Here is a 23,268-nt window from a genome sequence, read left to right as displayed (position 1 = left end):
CCAATTCGATGGGTGGGTAGAAGTTGGCACTCAACTCGCTAGAGTATCCCGACAATGAAAACGTGCGTGACATGACTGACGAATTTTCGATGATTCATGTCTTTTTATTGCTGACAGCAGAAATTGTGGACCAATCGTCGCTTTTTCGGTGGTCTATCCATATCATTATGTGTGACTACATTCACATCATTCACTTTACAATAACAACAAAAAATTTTTCTTGTAGGTGGACCATCATTCATATCGGAATTACTACTGCTACCGCTAGAATCATTGAAATGCTCTTGACAGTACTGATACTTCAAGACATCAATATCATTTTGTAGGTTTTGTGGTAACTTATCCCATACAGATGCAATTTCATGTGATGCACACCCAATCAACACCTCTTTCGGCATATCAGCGAGTTGTTCTTTACTCATTTTTTGTAAAGTGCGTACTCTGGAATATGCGATCAATGAATGACTCATCCTCTTGATACTCTCCCTATTCTGTACTGGTGTTAACTCCATGTCTTGTTCTGAAGAAACTTCAAACACAAATGGCCACACCATACTGTGTTGAATCGTTGTTCACGCTTATAGTTATATGTGATAGTATTGATAGGATTCGAACCCATATAAAAATAGTGAATCAGTTCTTTGGGAGGGGGTAAATCGCCAAAACTATCAAAATATTTTATCGAAGTTCCCCTTTTTCTATATGCTACCCAATGTGTCCCTTGACCATGTCGACTATCCAAATTTACTATGGCAGATTCATATCGGAGTGGTCCTGATTTTGGTAAATCGTCACGCATATATACCCCCCGAAAATATGGAATCGTCATTTTCTTAGCGTAATAGTTGAGGTCGATATTGGAGAGAGCTCTTTCAGGTAGCAAATTTATGAGTTTTTTGAATTTTGAGGTTTCAAATAGACTCCTAATCCTTTGCGGTAAGGCTTCAAGTAGATACCACTTCCTTGTTTACCTATAGCAATTGCCTCCATGTGTTTATTATGGCGATTTGTCTCACTCAACTGCTCCCTACTCGCTTTTGCTGCTTGAACTGCTTTCGTTATACCAGCAGTAGCACCGGCTAAACTACCTAGTGCTGATAAACCAGCAAAAATTGGAGTGGTAGTATTCCACCAATTTTAGGAATCGGTATGATTCGCGGTGTGCGAATTTTCTTTTTCCCACCTGCAGCCCTCATATATTTGCGTGCTGCTTTGAGTGCAATTTCAGCTGCTCTTTTAGAATTTTTGACAACAAATTCACTTCCACCCGCTTTGTGTAGAACATCACGCACTTTCTGAACAATCCCAGAACCAAAAGCTATCACATTAGAAGCTTTCAATATTTTTTTAACTTTTTTTTTCTTAATAGAACGCTTTTTCTTCGGAATGTGTGACTGCTTGGGAGATGAGTCACAACCCATACCAAATCGGCGTTTCCCTTTCATTATATTCGTAACTAGCCAAGCAGCTCCTTTTTCTCCAATAGTAGCGTCTTTTGCTTTGACACGATTCCAAGCACTTTCTGCAAGCTCCTTATCCGCTATGTGTCTAGCTGCAAGATTATCGGGGTTCTGTGAATATGCAATATCGTGTTTTTTGCATGCAAAATCCAGCTGATTGACACCCGAATCACCTCTCAACAATCTTTTCTGCAATTTGGTGCCCGGACCGCAATACTGATAGCCAGGTAAGTGTAATTCAAATGGTAGATTATTGATGAGGGAATTGATCAATCCTCTACCAGTTTTATTTGAATGCAATTCAGTAGATCTGCATCGACTCATAACCCCTATTTAAATAAAGGAATCGATGTGGAACCCTGCTTATATAGTCTCCAACTGTCATACAATGCGCATATTGAAGCAGAAGCAGCAATTTTCCATCGATAATTTCGATGAAAAAGTGGGTGGTGGATCGGGAAGCGGTGTCAAACAACGTCACGGATCTTTACTTCCACTTTCTATTCGCGGCCTGATTATTGGACCTTCTAACTGTGGCAAGACAAATGTTATGATTTCTTTGCTAACGCATCCTCTAGGATTACGATTCGCAAATGTTTATCTTTATTCAAAGTCTCTTTATCAACCTAAATACGAGTATTTACGTGAAGTATTGTCTCCAATCGAAGGGTTGGGTTTTTACACTTTTGCCAATAATGCAGGTGAAATAGTAGAGCCTTCAGACGCCAAACCTGATTCGATATTCATTTTTGATGATGTTATGTGCGAGAAACAGGATGTTATACGATCATATTTCAGTATGGGTCGTCATAAAAATGTGGATTGTTTCTATTTAGCCCAAACATATTCACGAGTTCCGAAACAATTGATACGAGATAATGCAAATTTTATCGTAATGTTCAAACAAGATGATATGAATCTCAATCATATTTTTTCCGACCATGTATCACCAGATGTAACATATAAGCAATTTCAAGATATGTGTGCGAGATGTTGGGAAGATAAATATGGATTTTTAGTAATTGATAAGGATCGAGAAGTGGTAAATGGACGTTATCGAAAAGGATTCGACGCTTTCATATATCCTTGACGTTCTTGAAGAATTGAATCACTTGAGTGCTAGATAGTGGAGATAACACTTCATTATACAAATTCTTGGAGTGAATTATGGAGGGAAAAAATGATGATGAAATATGTTTAAAAAGAAAGTTAATTGAAGCAACGGACGCCGTTCGGAAGAAATTCAATTATATCAAAAGTAGTCGTCTAGGTGATCAATCAGCACTCGAGAGGATCTATGAGCCAATAATAACACCTTTGAAAGTAATATCTGCCAATACTGAAGGAGCATCTCAAATGAATCAAGTGATGCAGAAAACAAAGCCTGCTACACCATTAACAGCCAAAACTATAATTGGAAGTGAGTGGAAACCGAAATTTGAAAGGGCTTCCTCGAAGGATCTTCAAACCTCTCAATTGACAACTTTAGATTCACAATCACCTAATGTATTCGATGATGGTGATGAAGTACAAAAGCATATAAAAAAGTTACTATCAGGAAATCCCTCTTACGATACAGTCTTTGGAGTACACATGAACACTGAAACGGGAAATTTACAAATGGGAGTAGCTGATGTGGAATTTATCGATGAGAAAATTGTGTTTATGAAAAATGGTAAAACTATTGGCTCTTATCAGGGCACTCCAAAACTATATAACTTGATATTCATGAAAGTACCATCGAGAAATATCCCCTCTTCCGATATGACCACATATGGTGATATACTCAAATTAACAAAGGCTGCATATAAATACAATGAGAGAAAACAAGGTCTTCTATCGAATAATTGGAAGAAATATAGAGAAATAATCCTACCATTATTATCCAATGGAAACCCTAGTAGAGAAGGTGCTGGCATGATCAAAATACCCACCCAGAAAAAATATATCAGAAATAAGCATACAGATTATGTTTATTGGAATGAACTCGAAGAATTGATTGATCGCCTTCGACTACTTTGGAGTTCACGACTGGCTGGACATACCGGACATGATAATGAAATATTAGCCATAATTGAGGAATTACGTGAAGAAGGATTAGTCTATTGACCGCAATATCATGAACATGATGTTTGAAACTGGCTCAGTCGATCACAAACGATCTAACTATGCATACCACAATTGATAAATTTGGTCGTAGAAGAGGTGGTGTTAGTAAACCAATAGTTGGAAGATCTGGTGTTGGATTCATTCTCACACCAAATGGTGATTATGATATTCAGAATAAGCGGTTTCAAAATGTTGGTGAACCTGTAGACAGTAAAGATTCTGTTACTAAAGGATATGTTGACGATCACATTAGAAAAGTCAATGAGACAACTCTGAAGTATTTCCAAGAATTCATTGCATCAACGCTACGTAACATCGGAAAACATATTGATTCAAAACATAATGAGGTGCAAATAATCATTGACAAAAATGCACTCATCACTTCTGCATTAGCTGATCAATTGAGTAATGTGAAAAAGCGAACTGACGTAATAGCTAAGTTGGTTGATACTTTTACTGAGCGAGTCATTGAAGTTTAATAGTCAATCGTTACACTTGCACCTGAACAGTAGAAAAGTGATTCCTCAATTTTATCATCTTGAAGAAGTCTTAGAGCAGTAATATGAGTAATGCAAAATGGCAGGTTGTGAAAGAAATACACAAGCCGGCGCGTCGAAATTTCCCCCGTCGGAAGACAATAATAAAGGGTTTTTCTGACTTGTGGCAGATGGATTTGATGGAAATGCAACCATATTCTAAAGAAAATGAGGGATGTAGGTACATCCTTATAGTTATCAACTGTTATTCAAAGTTTGTATGGTCAAGGCCGTTGAAGAATAAAACTGGTGATTCAGTTACTGCAGCTATGGCAAGCGTGTTGAAAGATGCTAAATATACTCCAAAAAATTTACAATCTGATCATGGTACTGAGTTCTATAATTCGAAATTCTCATCGTTAATGAAGAAACACAACATCAATCATTACTCAACATTCAGCACAAAAAAAGCTGCAATTGCAGAACGAGTAATCAGAACATTGAAGAGTTGGCTTTATAAGGAGTTTTCACTTCAAGGTCATTACAAGTGGTTGAACATTCTTCCTAGAATTACTCGTCAGTATAACAACAAAGTTCATCGTACGATTGGTATGAAACCTGCAGATGTGAAACAGTCTACTAAATTGTCAATGTATGCCGAATCTAAGAGTCCACATGTGAAACGTAAAAAAAGTACATTTAAAATTGGGGATAGTGTTCGAATCAGCAAATATAAAAATGCATTCGATAAAGGTTATACAGCAAATTTTACAGCTGAAATATTCAAAGTTGTGAAAGTTAATAATACAGAACCTATAACTTATGCATTAGAAGATGTGAATGGGCAACCAATCAAAGGCTGTTTTTATGGGCTGGAGTTGAATAAAACGAAAGATCCCAATACGTATTTGGTGGAGCGAGTTTTAAAAAGAAAAGGACATCGCCTCTATGTAAATTGGCTGGGGTTCTCTGAAGATCACAACTCATGGATCGATGAAAATTCTTTAGTGTAATGACATTATCATGATTGTACTCAATATTAGATAAAAAATAAAAAAATAGTGTATTAAAATTGTTTTATTTATTAAAAACTAAATAGAATAATAACCTTAGAAATGATGCAAGTAATATGTAAACTATTGGTTTTATTTTTCATAAATTCAACATATTGAAATCACTTCAAGATGTGTATGTTAGCATAAGATTTCCATGAATCCTCCGTCTCTCTATCCGCTCTTCATGGGTTAGACACCAGCACTCTCGAAAGTGGACATCTCTGTTGGGGTGAAATTGGCCGACATTCTCACACAATTGCCAATCATTTCTACAAGCACTGCATACATTGTTCCAACAATCCACACTATATTCACCACATTGTAGACATCGCTGGACTAATGTATCGCAAGTCGCTACGCAATTTATGCATATATTCCTTGAAATGCCCATATTATTACACATAATCTCTTTCGAACATTCTCTGCACTGCTGGCGGTAGTCACTTACTTCTAGAGTTGAACCATTTATCCTCTTTCGAAGTGGGTCTGGATTCCTTGCCACAACACATCTACGACACAGGCCGGTACATGGGTTGATATATGTTTCAGGCCAATACCCATGGCAGTTGTAACACACTATATGTTTGCCAATTTTGATTGGAAAGCCGCGTATTGTCGGTTTTGTATCCCACTCTTTAGGGAAAGACATATTCACTGATAGATGTACAAATATTCAATCGATGAATTTAACTACACTCTCACGCTCCCATGTTTCCCTCTTATAAACAGGTACCGTGAAGAGTGGGGTAGAGTGGAGGGAGCTACCACCACCACTGTCAAAAATCATATAAAAATCGGTGAGTGATTGTAAACTTCAGTCAGTATTTAAGTATCACCACAAGAATACATTAATATGTCTGCCCAGAGAGCTGCTGTGTTAGCGTTATTATCTCAGAGAGATATTAATAACCATGAGCTGGTGGAAGAGTTTGAAGACGTTGGACAGATAGTGGGTGTTGACGAAGAAAATGATGGTGGAGATATGCAGTATGAGGTGAATGAGCAAGGTGCAGAAGGTGGCTTAAATATCGAAGACGATGAGGCAATTGAGCAAGGTGTTGGGGATTTAGATATTGATGATGATGAAGAAGGTCTTGTTGAAGAAGAAGATGAAGGTATCGCAACAGATTCGACTCACGAGACTGACGACAGCGGAGTAGTTATTGGCAATGTTGAGTGGTTGAATATCACTGAGACATTGGATGATCCGTTAGATTTGTATTGTGTAACGGATAGCCATGTCAGGATCAAAACGATTGACGGTGAAATAGAGAAGTTGTGTCGGTGTTGCTTCCGCTTTTATTCTGTGCGGAATAACAATGGAGGGTATTATGAGCACGTCGACATTCATTACACCGCCCGCTTCATGGAGATGGGGCAAACATGGTGTAAAGCATGTGATAGGCCTTTGACCAACTTTAGGAGAATAGCCGTCTGCATCATATGTAACAACACCCCACCTCTGGAGATGTAACCGTGGACCTTCGGGTCAACAAAAAAAAACAGCCCTTTTCAGGGCTACATTATTTAAACAAAGAGTAGATATCTCATAATGAGATTGCAACAACACCCCATCTGCGTAGCAGTTACCGTATACTTTCGGGTCAACAAAAATACAGCTCTTTTCAGAGCTACAAACAAAGTGTAGATATCTAATAATAAGATTGATCACTCAGTCAAAGAAATAGAATATTTTGAGTGTCACATAATCATACGAAGAGTAGTTTGTAATATATGGATATACCTCTAAAATGTACATCCATATACATATGAGGTATGCACAAATGTGTTATAGAATATGTAAGTTCTCTGAATATCTTATCTTTGTAAAATAAATCACATTGAAAAATGATTGTTTAAGCGTCCGAGTGGATTTGAATCTGTTTGATAACATACTAGCTCTCTCTTATCTGAACAATTGCAGAATTCATGTCAAGATTTGGAAATATAATTTTCATAAGACAATATTTCAAATTCGAGGGGTGTTTATTCAGAGTAGTCAATAAGAGTAATTGGTATTGTAATTCAGAATATTTATTTCAAAGGTGGAAAGGAGAGAGGGAGGTAGACACTGCCCCAACCACGCAGTGTCTCGTGTACACCAACCAAACAAAATGTGTACTCCGAGGAAGGATAAAGGATGGGTGAAATAGGGAAAAAAATAGGGAAAAAAAAGGAAAGGATTACAAGTCGTCGTCGTCGTCGCTGTCATCGGGTCGGGGGAAGTACTGCCACATCACCAAACCCTCAGAAAACGCCATTTCCTCCGCAAATGCGTCGTCGTCCCAGAGATCGTCATCATCATCCGAGCTGCTCGAGTCTTCGGAGTGGTCTTCGGTACTGGTCACATGCAGTACCTGGACCGAAGATGTGGAAGGGTGATGAGGCGTGGTGGTTGAATCGGCCTCCATATCTGGATTCTCCATATCGGAATCCTCCAACTGAAGATCCGGGAGTGGCGCTGTAGGTTCTTCCGCCTGGGGTCCGGTCGTGGAATCGGCTTCCTGGTATGTTGACATGCTGACGATAGCTACTCAACTGAAGATTACATTGAGGAACTCCTACATTTATACTCTTGCACAGGAGGGGGTATAGTGGGAGGCGGAGTGGGGGGGAGGTGGGGGTCGCAAAAAACGCGCCCCGGATGCAAATGGTGGATGTTGAGCGCCCCAGGCCGCGAAGCGGCCTGCTGAGCGATCTCTTCACGATCGCGAAGCGATCGTGAAGCGATCGCGAAGCGATCGCTTCGCGATCGCCTATACAACCTTTCCCTTCATTACTTATCCGAATATACATTGCTTGAAATTTCTTTATGATACGAATTTTTATCAACATTATTAAAATAATGTTCCAAAGATATTCAAAGATAATGATTAACTGTTTCCATTTTCTAATTAGTTCGTTTTATAGCGAAACAACTAACGTTTCACCGCAAGGGTGTACCGATATAGGCCTATTTTTTTCACTACTACCAAATAGAGTGGTTAGGTTGAATGCTGCCCCATCCACGCAGCATTCCGTGTGCACCAACCAGGTACTATGTGCACTCCGAGGAAAACCTAACCTAACCTACCTGATCATCATCATCATCATCTATAATGATGATGTCAGGTTCGGGAGAATCAACCACCACGATGATATTTGGTGGAGGGATTTGATGATCTTCAAGCCACAGTTGATCCACAAGTTCTGGGCTGGCAAATTCATCATGTTCAAACTCATCTTCGTCTGAGGTTACATCTTGTTCTTCATTCAGCTCTATTGTTGTATCTGAATACCCATCGAATTCATCATCGGGAGATGTTGAATCAACTACAGCAACTTGAATGTCACCATAGGACCAATTCTCTGGTGGGGCAAAATGAGGTTCACTGGTGGAATCAGCTTCACGAATAATTGGTGTTGCTTGATTCATGATGAACGAACAAGTTGAAGAATATTGAGAATACAATCTTATTTATATGATTTGAAGAAAGTGGGGTAGAGTAAGGGAAGGGGAATATGTGAAAAATAAAGACCCACTAGGTTATTTATTCAAGTATTGATGTGAGAATTGGGGAATAAATCCAATATAATATTAATTAGATTCATGATTTCATTTTAACACATTCACATAAATGAAATTTGTTTGAATAATGTTGAGAAAAGTAATGATGAGAGAAGTGTCAAAAGGTTTTGGAATTATACTCAGAGCATTACTAGAATCACCTTTATTTATTCTCTAGAAAAAATAACTATTTTACAATTCACACACTTTCAAATGATGGAAATTCTATACAATTATTCTATTTAACTAATTTTATTCTATATACTACATGTGACTAGAAAATGACTAGAATGAAGGAATAAATACTGCCCCAACCACGCAGTATTTTGTGTGCAACAACCAAAATAGATATGCACTCCAATATTCCTTATTTTATTTTTTCATTCATAACATTCATAACCTTAAAATTAACATGCAAGTTTTTATTATATTCCTAAAATTACAATTTTTTTATTCTTAACATACATCTAACTTAAACTAAACAAAAATATATTTACAAAAGGGGTTAGGTATTAAGGAACCCCTGGCACATGGCATCCCATTCCTGAACAAGAGGTCCATATTTTTGGATGTAAGCCAAACTCTTTCCTTGTTGCGAATCTTCTTCTTGAAGTTTCGCCCTAAGCAAAGAGAGTCGCTTCTCTAATTCCAGTTTCTGGGCCTCGATGGTGGAAATATCCGCCATCAAGGCCCTTTTTCTGGAATCAGAACCATCCACAACCTTCTTTTCCCTCAAATATCTCTTTTTCACAGACTGTGCATAGGTAATAGACTCTTTGAGTTTATTACCCTCTACCACAGTCTGTGAAAGGACATTTTCCGGGCCAACCTCTTGTTCGGAATGCTCAACACGTACCTGGGGGGTGACTGGAGGGGGCGACGCATCCCGATGGACCTGGGGGGTGACTGGAGGGGGTGACGCATCCCGATGGACCTGGGCGACGACTTCCACCAAGTTCTGCACCTCCATCACTGGAAGGGGTGCTGTAGGCCAACCAACGTAAGGTGAGTTCTTTTCACACTTTTTGCGAAAAGCACTCAACTTACCACCCCTCCCACCTTTGGCTTTGGATGCCTTCACAGGTGCGGACTTCTTCACAGGTGCGGACTTCTTCATCTTCTTGGCCCTCTTCACCGGTTTCTCGAACTCATCCCCTGAATCGATGGGCGATAATAGTTCGATGGGCGATAAGAGACTCTGAAGATGCGATAAATCCGCCAGAGACTCGTCCAGGTCCGGGTTGTACACATTCAGTAAATCTTCGATTTGGGGTGCTGACGAAGAAGTTGGTCTGAATGTCGACAAAGTTGGTGGGTGGTCAATCTCCTCCTCGGGGGTTGGTTTGAAGTCCTCGAAAAAGAACTTCAAGTCAGGAGCCGCCACTTCCTGGGTGGAAGTCATCCCCGGTGGTGGAATGGGAGCCGCCACTTCCTGGGTGGAAGTCATCCCCGGTGGTGGAATGGGAGCTGCAGCTGGTGGTGCAGCTGGTGGTTGTACCATGATGTCCTGTAGGACAACCACCCTCCTCCGCTCTACATCCTCCAACTGTCTCTCACTGAGAGTGGTAATCGGGGTCATCAGAGCATTCCTTAGAAAAGACATGATTCTAGAAAGAGAAAATGAAAATATTAGACAATATAATATAAATAGTATGGAAGTGTGTACTTACATCAAGCTGCTTGGAATTTTCAACTTCAACTAAGTTGGCTGGCAGGTATCTCAGGTTGGCTGCTTCTTTCGAAGGAAGACTGCAATCGAATGATGAACTGTGGCCTCCTCCTCATGTTTTATAGCCGTATGCTCCCTACCACTTCGGGTGGGAATGGGAGTGGGGGTGGAAGTGGGGTAGGATAATTCGTTTGAAATATTCCACAAGTATGAATTTTACAATTTGTTGAACAAATCAGATAATGAGTGAAAAAATTCAATTACTCGATTGCTCTTCCAATAAGGCAATGAGTAAATTTAATTTCTTGTCACTTATACTGTTTTCATCTTTCAGTACATTCAAAAGAATTCTTAAATTTTGTTCGGAGCTTGTCTGATAGAATTCAATATCGTTGTGGCCCCAAGGTAATGTCTTGGTGGTATTAGGAATGATGAATCGCTTATCATCATTATGTGATAGCGCGACTTTATTGCACATCAACGTGTAAATATCATGTAAATCACTCCTGAATACATTCATCTTTCTAAATATTATACCGCCTGTTTCAACAATCCTAATGTAATCTTCAATTGAAATTTGATTTTTTATAACGGATTTTTTAATACCTTTTGCTTTCTTTATTTCATCAGACACACTTTGTACATGATATGCTTTCGCACCGGTGCCATGGAAACTGATGATGGGATCACTCGGAAGTTCATCCTTCATATTTCCAATCACCGATTTGCTAACTGGCACATTGAATTTATTACCCAACCTATAGTTAGAAGTGTCAAATTTGTCAACATTTGCAATCATAAAATTATAAAAATTATCCGTCATTATTTTCAGTATCAAAGAATCCGTATCGGTATAGAGAAGAGAAGCTTGTGGTCCGTAATGTTTTTTGATGACATCATAGAAAAAATCATAAATGACTGTTTTCGACATATCCAATATACTGAACCCCAAATACAATGGTTTATTATAACAAACCTTAACTTTATCCATATGTATGACGACAAAGTCTTCCGAAAATATGGATAATGTTTTGAAATTGGGACGAGCTATCAAAGCATTGGCACCCATACCTCTTCTTATGGATTCCCAATGTGTGACAATTCGAATGTCTCTTCTATTGTTTACATTTTCCATCGTTTTGCCAAATATGGAATTTATATTCAATTTGAAGTAACCCTTCTCAAACTTATTGGTAGCCTTATTTCTCAAATTTGTATTTAAATCGATATATTTTTTCAGCCACGGTGACTGATTGAATCTGAGAATTCTATGAGTTTTCATCACCATCAAACCATTACGGACCGCTTGTTTCAAATTCCTATAATGAACGATATATTTCTTTTTATTATTCAAATTAGGAATAAGTTTGGGTATTTTGGACTTTGAACCAGGTGGTATAATACTTTCAACCAAAAATGGTAAATCCGAATGTAGATCGTGTAACTCGACAGGGTAATGCACATCTACTTCAAGTATGTATCCTTGGGGGCTATCATCTGGAATACTATTGATATCCAACTGACATATTTCACTGGCGGTCAACCAAGTGAACCCACCAAAAGGTAATGATTGAGACATGCTATGACCATACAGATTTGTTGCATCCAAATACATTATGAAAGATGAAGGTTCTTCGGGATTATAATTTGGAAGAAACTGATTGTTTGCAATATGTTTTCTCTCCGAACACTGGCTTACACCACCACGTATACCGTTTTGGAGAAAATGCACCATATCGATATCAGTTAATAATTCCAAGTTGACACCCGTATACTTCAACATAGCATCCCAAGAAAGACCTGGAGAAGTGAAATAGTGAGCAGGATCCAATTTATATGTATCTAAACTCATATTTCTAAAATTTTCAAAAATATCGCACAACAGTAGAACATCAGATTTTAGGTATATGTCAGAATATTCACCCAAATCTTGACAATTGAATGTGTTCCATACCTGCTTTACTCTATCATAATCCTCATCAGAAACATGTTTTTCATTTAATTTATCATAAAAGTCCACCTTTGATGGTATACTAGAATAATTTAATTTATCTAAAGAATCGATAAAACTGTACGGAAAAACACCTTTCTGCCTCATAAGTTTGAATTTATCCTGTTCCGGAAAATATTTCCTTGTTTCCACAAAATGTTTTTCATCTAAATTGTCACCTAACTCTTGAAGGGAAGCAGCCATAAATTTAAAACTATCGATGAACCTTAATTTCAAAAACTTATTTTTCATCACTCCATTGTGATCTACTATTCTCTCCATAATTATATGTTTCGTGAAGGAAACATACTTTTCTTTAGTTTGAGCAATGACATCAACTTTTGTTTTGTTTGTGCATAACTCTTTTATGAACAAATGACAGTCATACCCACTGAGATTATGAAAAATTATGGGTATAAAGTTGGGCAATTTGAAATTGAGGTTACAAATACTATGTGCAGCTCCATTTCTTTTTTTCCCCGTTAGATGGCAGTGGTCACGCACCTTAATATCACCATCACCAAATGGTTCTCCACATATACCACATGTGGCGGCAATATTGAAATCATGCTCTTCCTCATCAGTCAATGGACTCATTGGAATGACTTTCTTCAAATATTTGTGATAAATATTGGTGACATCAGCCTCCAAGTTTGACACAAACACTTTAGCTGCATCAGCACCTCTATATAGTACAAATTTAGATATAGAATCATCAAAAGAGCACTTTATGAGGTAAGAAAAAGCATATGGTTCATGAAGATATGTTCGATTTGTATAAGAGTTAGCAGGATTTGGCTCATTAGTATGCACTGGTTTCAGAATAGATTCGAAATCAGCATATACAACGAATGGAACCCTCAACTGTTTCTCGATATTTTCAAATTTCAAAATATTCTCAGGTACCCTTTTACCAAATTTATCAACCCTGAAATTTGTGGATGGTGTCGTTGTCGATATGTGATTACAATCATTCAACTGATGTCGCAATAAAGTTCGTTCATTATCAAAGTACAATAAACAACCATCACAAAAATACTTTTTATGACCACGGGCAGATATTTGTGATGATACTAGTCTCGATAAATCCTTAATCCAACAATAATGACTATTACCAGAATCATCTGTAATAATCAACAGATTAACATGACTATTTAATCTACGTTTAGAATAGTGTAACGGACCCACAACTTCATATTCAATTCTACCATTTTTGAAAACATTTTCCAACCCATAAACATTGATAGAGCAATCGTTCATAACCTCAAACTTAGGAATATCTTTCAACTTAACTGGAAATTCCATACCTGCTACATTCAAGACGGTTGAGAAGTGGGGATATGATGAAATTTCATTAAGTTTCTGACTGGCAGGGTATAAAGCTGAAGTCACAGCCCACGCAAAGCAGCACTGATCTTGATTAAGAACATTCACCACACTTTTCTTCAATTCGATGAACCTTGGCAATTTGATGTAAGAAGACCCTCCGAAGGGGCTATACTTGTTGATATTCACCTCCAAGTACAAAATTTTCTCAATGGTCCAACCTAAAAATATGGGTTTTCTCTATAAGTCCATCATCATCAACATTTTGACTAGATCACATACCTGAATCCCGATCTTGAAATTCCGCTGCTTTAACAGTTAAACTATCTGCAAAACTGCTATAAACCACATCCAAATCATTCGATTGATCAATTACTTCATTGGGACTATTAAATGATTTGATGTCTGAAAGATCCTTAGTTTGCAGACTGTACCGCCCAAACACTTCCATGTTCACTTTCATGCATTTATGGATATCCAACACTTCTTCGAGTAGTTTTACTACTTTCTGCTTAATTTCATTGAAGAATGTTGGGTAATCCATGTGGTGGTTTTCACTGTCCACTCGGTAGCTCACAATTCGACACTTGAAAGCTGTATTGACAATTTTCACACCTTCCCCATATTGAACACATGCATTTGTTCTGTGCTGCAACGTCCTCCGATGTACATTCATCTGATAGCTTGCAATAGTCAAATTGCAGCAAACGCATGTTTGCAGTGTTGGAAGTGCTGGGGGTGTCAACCGTTGCCTCTTCGATGTTGGAGGTCCATCACCATTTGCGGGTGTGCAGGAATCCCGCTGATGACGACGTAGGTTGTCACTACGAGTGAAACTTTTTTTACAATCAACGCACGAATACATCTTGTATATAGAAATATCTACCGTACGATAAGGAGAATTTGAAATGAGTGAAACGTTCACACCACACTCCTTATAAAAGCCCAACTCCTCCCCCCCACCATAACCCAAATGAGAGCTACAAGGTCAATATTCAATGCCACAGAGCAAGCTCAAGGTAGTCGAAGTGACGAACGTCAATGTCAAACCCCACACTCAAGGTCAAACACCGCAACGCCGAACCCCACTGTATATTCTGTACACGTCACGATTTCATTCAAGGTCAACATTCAATGCCATGGAGCAAGCTCAAGGTAGTCGAAGTGTCGAACGTCAAGGTCAACCCCCACACTCAAGGTCAAGGTTAGGTGACGTCATTCAAGGTCGTGTGACGTCTCAAGGTTAAAAGGGGTGGGGGGAGGCGTTCAGTCGGCATTAGCACCCTACTGTGAGTGTAGGCCCACTGCACTTAGGCCACATGTGATCCATTGTACATTCTCTAGAGGAGTTGTCCTCCCAGGTCATCGTCCATCCTGTCCTTTCCAGGAAGGTGGACAGGTCTCTGGGAGACATTTCCTTTATATCGGCAGGTGTAGGCCAAGACTCGTCGAACACACACTCTCGAATTGACGATAACTCCGGACATTCGCATAGGACATGCCTGACAGTTTCATCTTCCTGTTGACACATCCTGCATAGAGGTGTATCCACTAGCCCCATATTGTGGAGGTGTTTCCTTAGTTGACAGTGGCCAGTCATAAATCCTACTGTTAAGCGTAGATTTTTCCTGGTCATCGCCAAATATTTCTTCGGTGTCAGCTTCCCAGGGTCGACCAGGGTGATCCTGGCAAGACTGCATCCTTTGATTTCATCCCATCTCTTCAGGGATTGAGCATAGGTGTGACGTTTGGCTAGTTCCGCAATTGTCGAAGTCATGAGGCCGTAGGTACCACTAGATCCTGAAATTCTTAGACCAGCTTCCTTGGCTGAAGAGTCGGCAATGCGATTACCTTCACTTCTGTCGAGTCCTTTAACTCACCTCATGTTATAATCTACCTAGCTTTGGCTAAATCTTGGTGCCATTCTAGTACCAGCCCAGAGGTAACATGTTGCCTGTTCTAGGCTAATAGGGCTTGTCTGCTATCAGTGCAGATTGTTATGTTTTTGCCAGAAATTCCTTTCCTGGTTATTTCTTTAGTGGCGATTGAAATATCAGCTCGTGGATATGGATATGACAACCAAACAAGTATTCTTTACGTTTATTGATCAGCAATTATGACATCAAGGAAATGAAAAAATAATTCTACCCTCTTTCTGGTAAATTCAATCAAAACGAGTTCAAAACATGTGCGATCAATTTCAACAAGCGCTATTCCTACTTATTACGTCTTTTCAATATCCAAGAGAGAACATTTATTTTCGATTTCAATTTGTTTCATTCAATGACGATCGTTTCAGCTCGAGGGAGTTAATTGAAACGCCTTCGAACATCAAACACTCAAGTCGGTAGATGGAGTGTAATATATCTCAGCAGAACGTTTTATCAATAGAGGACATATGAACGTTTTTAGTCGGTTTCAATCAATTACCCCGTATTCTAAAATTTTATTTGAGTATATGGGTCGTTCAGGTCTTACTTCCGCTCACTCCATTCTAACGAAAACGGTACACGTCCCGGTGAATGTATCTACATAATATTAGTCATACCATATTTCGTAAGACGTCTCCGGACAGTGGAAAATAATATAAAACAATTGCATTTGTTATGATGATGATCATAAATTTTTCACATGTGATCGTCATCTCAATGACGTTTGTTAATGGATATAGTGGACTGATCAAAAAATAAGGTGAATATTGACAGTAGCATACGGTGATTGTATTATGAGTCAGAAATACTTTTACAAGCGGTACAAGCTTTCCACAAAAAGTCGAGAAGATGTGCATGACGACGCTCGCCCTGGACACCCTTCGTTGAGAAAGTGAAGAAAATTGTTATGGAGAAACGTAGAATCACTATAAGAGAAGTTGCTGAGGATGTCGGCATATCAGTTGCCTCATGACATGTAATGTTTTCGAAAATTTTGGGCATGAAGCGTGTGGAAACAAAGGCATTCAAAACCCTATTGAAACTCTTGAATAAAACCTATTTCATTCAAGAGTGTAATTAAGTTGGTCTACAATGACAATTGTTGAAAATAGGTACAGTATTTCTAGAAACTTCAGTAGATGGCTTCAGAATGAGAGCTTTCAATTTGGTTATCCTTTTCAGCACTTATGATTGAATTTTTATGAAAAATCAAGAACCGACCTGTGCCGTCGCCTCCACAAATCAAGAGCTAATCATTCCAACTGGGTAAATGCAAGTTTTAGATTATGTTGGATGAAAGTATTCAAAAACGTGAAAGCAATTTGTTTTTCTCCAAAAAAACAATATTCACTTCGATTATTGAAATCATCTTAGTAAGTTTAACTAGAATGAGCATTGATCAGCTAGACTTTATATTCAAACAATATTAGTATTTAGTATGATTCAATTGAAGTACAGCAAAATTGTATTCAAACAAATATCATTATTATTATATACGAACCCCACCCTTCAAAAAATTACTCACTTTATCGATCTGTTTCCCATTTTCCCTAGAGTTGATGTGTTTTATATTGTTAATGAGCTCATCTCCAGAAAATTGAGTTACGAAACAAAGTTGCAATTCACTCTTGATGAACTAATTAGGTTTCCATAAAGTTCCACTAATGGAAAAGTCACAACTGGCGACTGCATATTTTTTTAGCAAAATATCAATTTGAACTCATTATTTCAACAGAATATGTTGAGAAGTTGAGAATTCATCGAATTCGACCTCTGTTCTGACAATAAACATATCATGGAATTGAATCGCAAATCCATGCATAAGTTCGCCTGAAATTCACACTTACTCTATGGCAGGTCAATAGTATTACTCCATTGTTAGATTTCCGCTGGACAGTTCACAAAACCGCAATACGTATTTAACCATACTATAGCTTCCTCAGGCGTGTTCAATAGCTTCTTGAGTCCAATGAAAATCTCGCAATAAAGTGTTATTTGGAATTGTTATGAATGTTCATCAAGTATCAGCCAATTCCATCATTATACATTTTCCAATAAGGCCTGATTGAGTTCTCTATCGATCCTATAGATGACGTCTTCGTACGAGGAGATATTATCGCCCTCACTTACTCAGACTTGTCCTTTGAGAATAGTTGATTCCAGCAACTCGGTAGACACAGCAGACGTGCCCAAGCCAGAGAATAGAATAGAATAGAATAGAATAGAATAGAATAGAATAGAATAGAATAGAATAGAATAGAATAGAATAGAATAGAATAGAATAGAATAGAATAGAATAGAATAGAATAGAATAGAATAGAATAGAATAGAATAGAATAGAATAGAATAGAATAGAATAGAATAGAATAGAATAGAATAGAATAGAATAGAATAGAATAGAATAGAATAGAATAGAATAGAATAGAATAGAATAGAATAGAATAGAATAGAATAGAATAGAATAGAATAGAATAGAATAGAATAGAATAGAATAGAATAGAATAGAATAGAATAGAATAGAATAGAATAGAATAGAATAGAATAGAATAGAATAGAATAGAATAGAATAGAATAGAATATTTAACTATGTTTTATACAAAAGTACATTTATAGCAAGTCACTTAGATTGAAAATACATAAAGATATATTGAAAATATATTAAAATACCTAGAAGGACATAGTAGCGACAAATGAAGAAAGCCACGTTAAGTATACTTATGATCATTCTGATATAAAAAATTAAATAGTGATATTTATCAGAGCACTTCTGAAAAAACAGAGTCGAGCGAATGGGATCTGAAAGGAGTGTTCAAAGAGGCACTTCAAGATGTTGCATATATTCTTCAAATTCAACCACTGAATAGAAGCAGTGCTGCAAAAGAAATCTTTTTTTGAAAGGAAATTATATTGATTGACTTGATATCAGATGGTAATATATTATACACATGATAGTCTGGTGAATTTCTTTGGCAGACTGTAAGCCTGTACCTGGGAATTCTGATATAATCTGATCGTCTTGTATCATAGGAATGTACTTAAGATTGTGTTACCAAATTTCTTGTTTGTATATGCAATAAAAACAAATAAAGCACGTCAATGTTCTCTGCTATTACAATTTAAAATTATTCTCAGGCCTTTTTTTTTTGTTGTCGAAGGATTTGCAGCGACATTGAGGAGTTACCCCACATTATGATACCGTAACTCATATGAGCATGAAAAAGTGCAAAGTAGGTACTTTTCAGTGTATCATGATTAACATATCTCTTCAATTGCCGAAGTGAAAATAGCTTACTAGAAAGTTTATGTCTAAGTTATTCAATATGACAATTCCAGCCAAGAGAGGTATCAGTAGTTATTCCCAATAATCTAACGTTATTTCCTCCATGAGAGAAATATTTGTAGAGAATGTGATATTCTGGGTTTTACTATTATTAAGTTGTAGCTTATTAGCCTGCAACCATTATTTGGCTTTTCACTTGTAACGCCAGTGATAACATTAGTAGTTGCTGATAGTCATAGTGAGAGGTAATCGGGGTAGTATCATCAGCAAACGAAGTACACTTTTCCGGCAACAGAAATTGGCGCAAATCATTAATGTAAATAATAAACAGTAACGGTCCAAGGACCGAACTCTGTGGGACACCATGTATGTTAGTTTTTCACTCTGACCTCTCATTGCTGACTTTAACAACTTGATAGCGATTTTTTAGATAAGATTCAAAAAGCTTTAGAGCAACTCCTCTCAGTCCATAATAACTGAGCTTCTGAAGAAGGATATCATGAGAGACACAGTCGAAAGCTTTCGACAAATCACATAGGATTACTGATGCATGATGTCCTTTGTCCATCGCCTCAACTATATCTCTCACAACATTCATCACTGCACGAGTAGTCGAGTTGTTTTTTCGAAAACCAAATTGAGAATCATGGAAGTAGTTATTCATCACAGCTTCTGTTTGATTATCTTTTCGAGAATCTTTGAAAATATACAAATTATCGAAATCGGACGAAAGTTATCAGGAAGTGCTTTGTCACCCTTCTTATGAATTGGTATAACTTTTTGTTGTAGATTATACTTGAAACTGTGGATCGTAGTGAAATAGCAAAGTTGAAGTAGAACTTCAATAAACTTAAGGAATACAAATATATACGTGACAGTCAAACTTTGAATTAAAAATAATTGACAAACTAAACTTCTCAATAGCAACATTTAGCAACCACATAAAACTATACAGGATGACTATAAGCTGCAATTCAGTTCATATTCCAACACTACCCCTTGAACTGAAGTGCAGTGGTCTCTTAGTAACACCCAGTAGATCTCTTAGCTTCTGAAATCGAGTTCTGCTCAGTGGTTTGGTGAGAATATCCGCTATCTGATCCTCGCCTGCTATATGTCGTACTTGAAATGTACCTTCTTGTACTTTTTCTCTAATAAAATGGTATCGAACGTCTACGTGCTTGGATCTTTTATGAAATTCTGGATTGTGAACCAACTTTACAGCACTAGCGTTGTCAATCCATAATATTGGGATGGTATTCACACATGTATGAATTTCATCAAGAAGACAATTCAACCAGATAATTTCTTTAGCGGCTTCACTGGCTGCAGTGTACTCTGCCTCCATCGTTGATAATGAAACTGACCGTTGTTTTTGACTAAACCATGTTAGTGCACCTTGATTCAACTTGCAGACAAATCCAGAAGTTGACTTACGCGAAGATAAATCACCTGCATAATTGGAATCACTGTAAGCTTGGAGAGAACGTGTATCAGCTTTATAACTAATTCCATAGTCAGTTGTCCTTCGAAGATACTTCAATATTCTTTTCACTATCTCCCAGTGATGATACTTCGGTTTCGACACTGCTTGTCCTACAAAGTGAACAGCAAAGGCTATATCAGGCCTATAAGCTACTGATAAATACATAAGACTGCCTACGGCTGATCTAAAAGGAATATTTGGAAGAATATCCTTATCTTGAAACTCATCGCCAATTTGACATTTCTCAATTGGTGTTTTGACAGGATGACACTGACATAAATTGAACTTTTGTAAAAGTTTTTTAATGTATATTTCCTGGTTCAGAAACACACCTTCGTTTGATTTATTTATTTCAATCCCAAGATATCTTCTTGCTGTGCACTCAGTTATCTTGAACTCAGTTTTCATCTGATTGAGAAATTTCTGAATGCTTTTTAAATCAGTTCCCAATACTAATCCGTCGTCAACATAAATTACAAGTAATTTATTCGGTTCTTTTCTGATAAATAAACATGCATCTGATGAACTTTGCTGCAATCCTTTTTTCTTCAGAAATTCGGTGAAGCGCAAATTCCAACAACGAGGTGCCTGTTTCAAACCATACAGACTACGCAGTAACTTGCATACCTTATCAGTACCGTCGTGATAGTTATCCGGTTGCTCCATATAAAGTTCTTCCTCTAGTAATCCGTATAAAAATGCCGTCTTCACATCAAATTGTGATAAGTGCAAATTTTCGGAAACAGACATTGATAAAACTGTTCTTATAGTATCAAATCGAGCAACTGGTGCAAAAGTATCATCAAAGTCAATACCAGCTTCTTGAGAAAAACCTTTTGCAACTAACCTTGCTTTAAATCTAATATCTCCTTCTAGGTTTTCTCCAACTGTGAATAACCAACGATTTTTAATGTTTTTTCTTATGAGCATTAGTCTGCCAGTTGATCTAAATTGCAAAAACCTGAAAAATATGATGATTTTGCTATGCTTGCTGTAGAAGAACCCAATACTGTTGACGACGCCTTCTCATCTAATGAATCTGAGATGTGGAGAAAAGTAATGGACGAAGAAATGCAGTCGCTGGTGGAAAATAACACCTGAATATTAGTGAAAAAGCCTATTGGAAGAAAAAACATTAAAAATCGTTGGTTATTCACAGTTAAAGAAAACCTAGAAGGAAGATTTTTGGCATGTAACATAGTTCGTGCAGCTTCAACGAGAGTTCGATTTTCTCGTTCTGCAGCCCCATTCTGTTCAGTTGTGTAAGGCATGATGATGTATACCATACTTTGTGATTATCTTCTTTATATCCGTGTTATCGAATTCTTTACCATCATCAGTTAATAATTCTTGTACTGAATGTCCAGTTATTTTTGCTTTGACAAAAATTCTACCAGTTTATCTTTCACCTCAGACTTCTCTTTGAGGAAATAAACATAGCGAAATTTACTGAAATCATCCTTGAAAACGACGAAAAATCGTGCACCACCAATCGATTTTATATTCATTGGTCCACAAACATCAGCATGGATAAGTTCTCCAGGTTTACTGATTCTATTCATCCTCTGACCAAAAGGTAGTCGATAATGTTTACCATACATACAAGCATCACAAAATTCTGCATCAGCTTCAACCTCGACTCCTCTTCTTTCCAGAAAATTCTGAAAATGTCTCTTATTTTGATGACAGAGACGTTCGTGCCGAATCTGCAAGTTATCGCTGGCGGCTAACTGAACTTCTGCAGTATTTTCAGGGACAACTACTCGAATATGCATCACATATAAACCGTTTTTACGAGTTCCAGTGGCTACAACCTTCCCAATTTTCGAAATGTTGCAGATATGTTTGTTGATTGTTGACGTCATACCTTTATCAACTACAGAAGGTATTGAAAACAGATTCCTCCCTACATCAGGAACGTACCACACATCTTGAAGATAATTTCTTATCCATTTTCCATCGATGAACATTTGAACATTTATATTTCCTTTTCCGAGAGTCTGCATACTCTGACCATTACCAATAATAACTGACTGGGAAACTGGGAAGTTTTCGAAAGTGGAAAACCAATTTCGGTGCATGGTCATATGTTGAGTGGCACCTGAATCTGCAATCCAACTAACGTTTGGATGTAAATCTAACTAAAGAGGTTGTGAAATGAATGATGAACCTTGTACTGAAGTAACATTCGTTTTGATATCTTTGGTACAGTCTTTCTTTAAATGTCCTCTATGACCACATCGATAACATTTTGGAGTAAACTTCTTCTTCGCGTTATCTTTCTTGTGCAGGGTTAATGTTATTGGTGGGGATCGATCTTGAACTCTCTTCGATACTACTAATGCTGTTTTAGTGGAAGTATCGTTAGTTTCTTCTCGTTCTTGAAGTCGCATTTCCACGGTGCATAATCTTTCACGAAGTAACTGAATGGTTCTTTGCAAATGGTTCGTGAGGCAAATGGTTCTTGAGGCAAAGTATTGAGTACTCTATTGATGAATAACGACTCCGGCAACTTCACTTCCTCCTCTTTCCAAGTTTCGTCTTGAAGTTCTATCCAAAACTTTTCGAGTTTTGCCATATGTTTAGCTATGCTTTCTAGGGGATCCTTTTCTCTGATCCCAAAGAACTTGTTGAATAGTCTGTCTTGTCTTTGTTCCGTTCTTTGCTCAAAGATACTCAATAGCTTATCCCACATCTCCTTTGAACTATTACACATGTGAACATTTGTGAACTCAGACTAGAAACAATGAGATTTTGGGCTGTGTATTCAATTCTGTTTGCAGACTGCATCAAACATTTGTATGTTTCTGTTATATCCTTATCTGCTGTCTCTGCTGGTTTGACTGAAGATTCAACTGTGCCCAAAACAGCATCCCATGCATTGTGTGCGTGCAGCTGGATTTTGATTTGAAATTTCCAATCAAGCCAATTGGATTGCC

The 23,268-nt window shown here is 37.7% G+C and overlaps 2 protein-coding genes and 1 long non-coding RNA gene across 4 annotated transcripts in view; all 3 read right to left on the bottom strand.

Moving 5' to 3' along the window:
- Positions 1-23,268, bottom strand: part of LOC141483617 (uncharacterized) — an 85,784-nt gene that overhangs the window by 37,760 nt on the left and 24,756 nt on the right. The window lies entirely within an intron of this gene.
- Positions 9,095-10,664, bottom strand: LOC141483616 (uncharacterized). 2 transcript variants are annotated; one of them, XM_074178385.1, is made up of 3 exons: positions 10,318-10,664; positions 9,582-10,254; positions 9,095-9,542 (listed from the first exon to the last, which is right to left on the bottom strand). In XM_074178385.1, exons 2-3 carry the CDS (start codon positions 10,248-10,250, stop codon positions 9,153-9,155), a joined length of 1,059 nt encoding a protein of 352 aa, XP_074034486.1. In that variant the 5' UTR covers positions 10,251-10,254; positions 10,318-10,664; the 3' UTR covers positions 9,095-9,152. The 2 variants fall into 2 exon arrangements, with proteins under 2 accessions (XP_074034486.1, XP_074034485.1); XM_074178384.1 differs by having other exon boundaries at positions 9,104-10,254; positions 10,318-10,656.
- LOC141483615 (uncharacterized) lies at positions 10,573-14,803 on the bottom strand. Its single transcript, XM_074178383.1, has 2 exons — positions 13,915-14,803; positions 10,573-13,853 (listed from the first exon to the last, which is right to left on the bottom strand). The coding sequence occupies exons 1-2, from the start codon at positions 14,495-14,497 to the stop codon at positions 10,573-10,575; spliced, it is 3,864 nt and encodes a 1,287-aa protein (XP_074034484.1). The 5' UTR covers positions 14,498-14,803.

Source organism: Leptinotarsa decemlineata, unplaced genomic scaffold, assembly GCF_025532065.1.
Source record: "Leptinotarsa decemlineata unplaced genomic scaffold, Ldec_3_MD MMD2_tig00003736_RagTag_RagTag, whole genome shotgun sequence".
In the NCBI taxonomy this organism is placed as follows: domain Eukaryota; kingdom Metazoa; phylum Arthropoda; class Insecta; order Coleoptera; family Chrysomelidae; genus Leptinotarsa; species Leptinotarsa decemlineata.
Note: the sequence above shows the minus strand (reverse complement) of the source record. Positions and strands in the feature narration are given on the sequence as shown.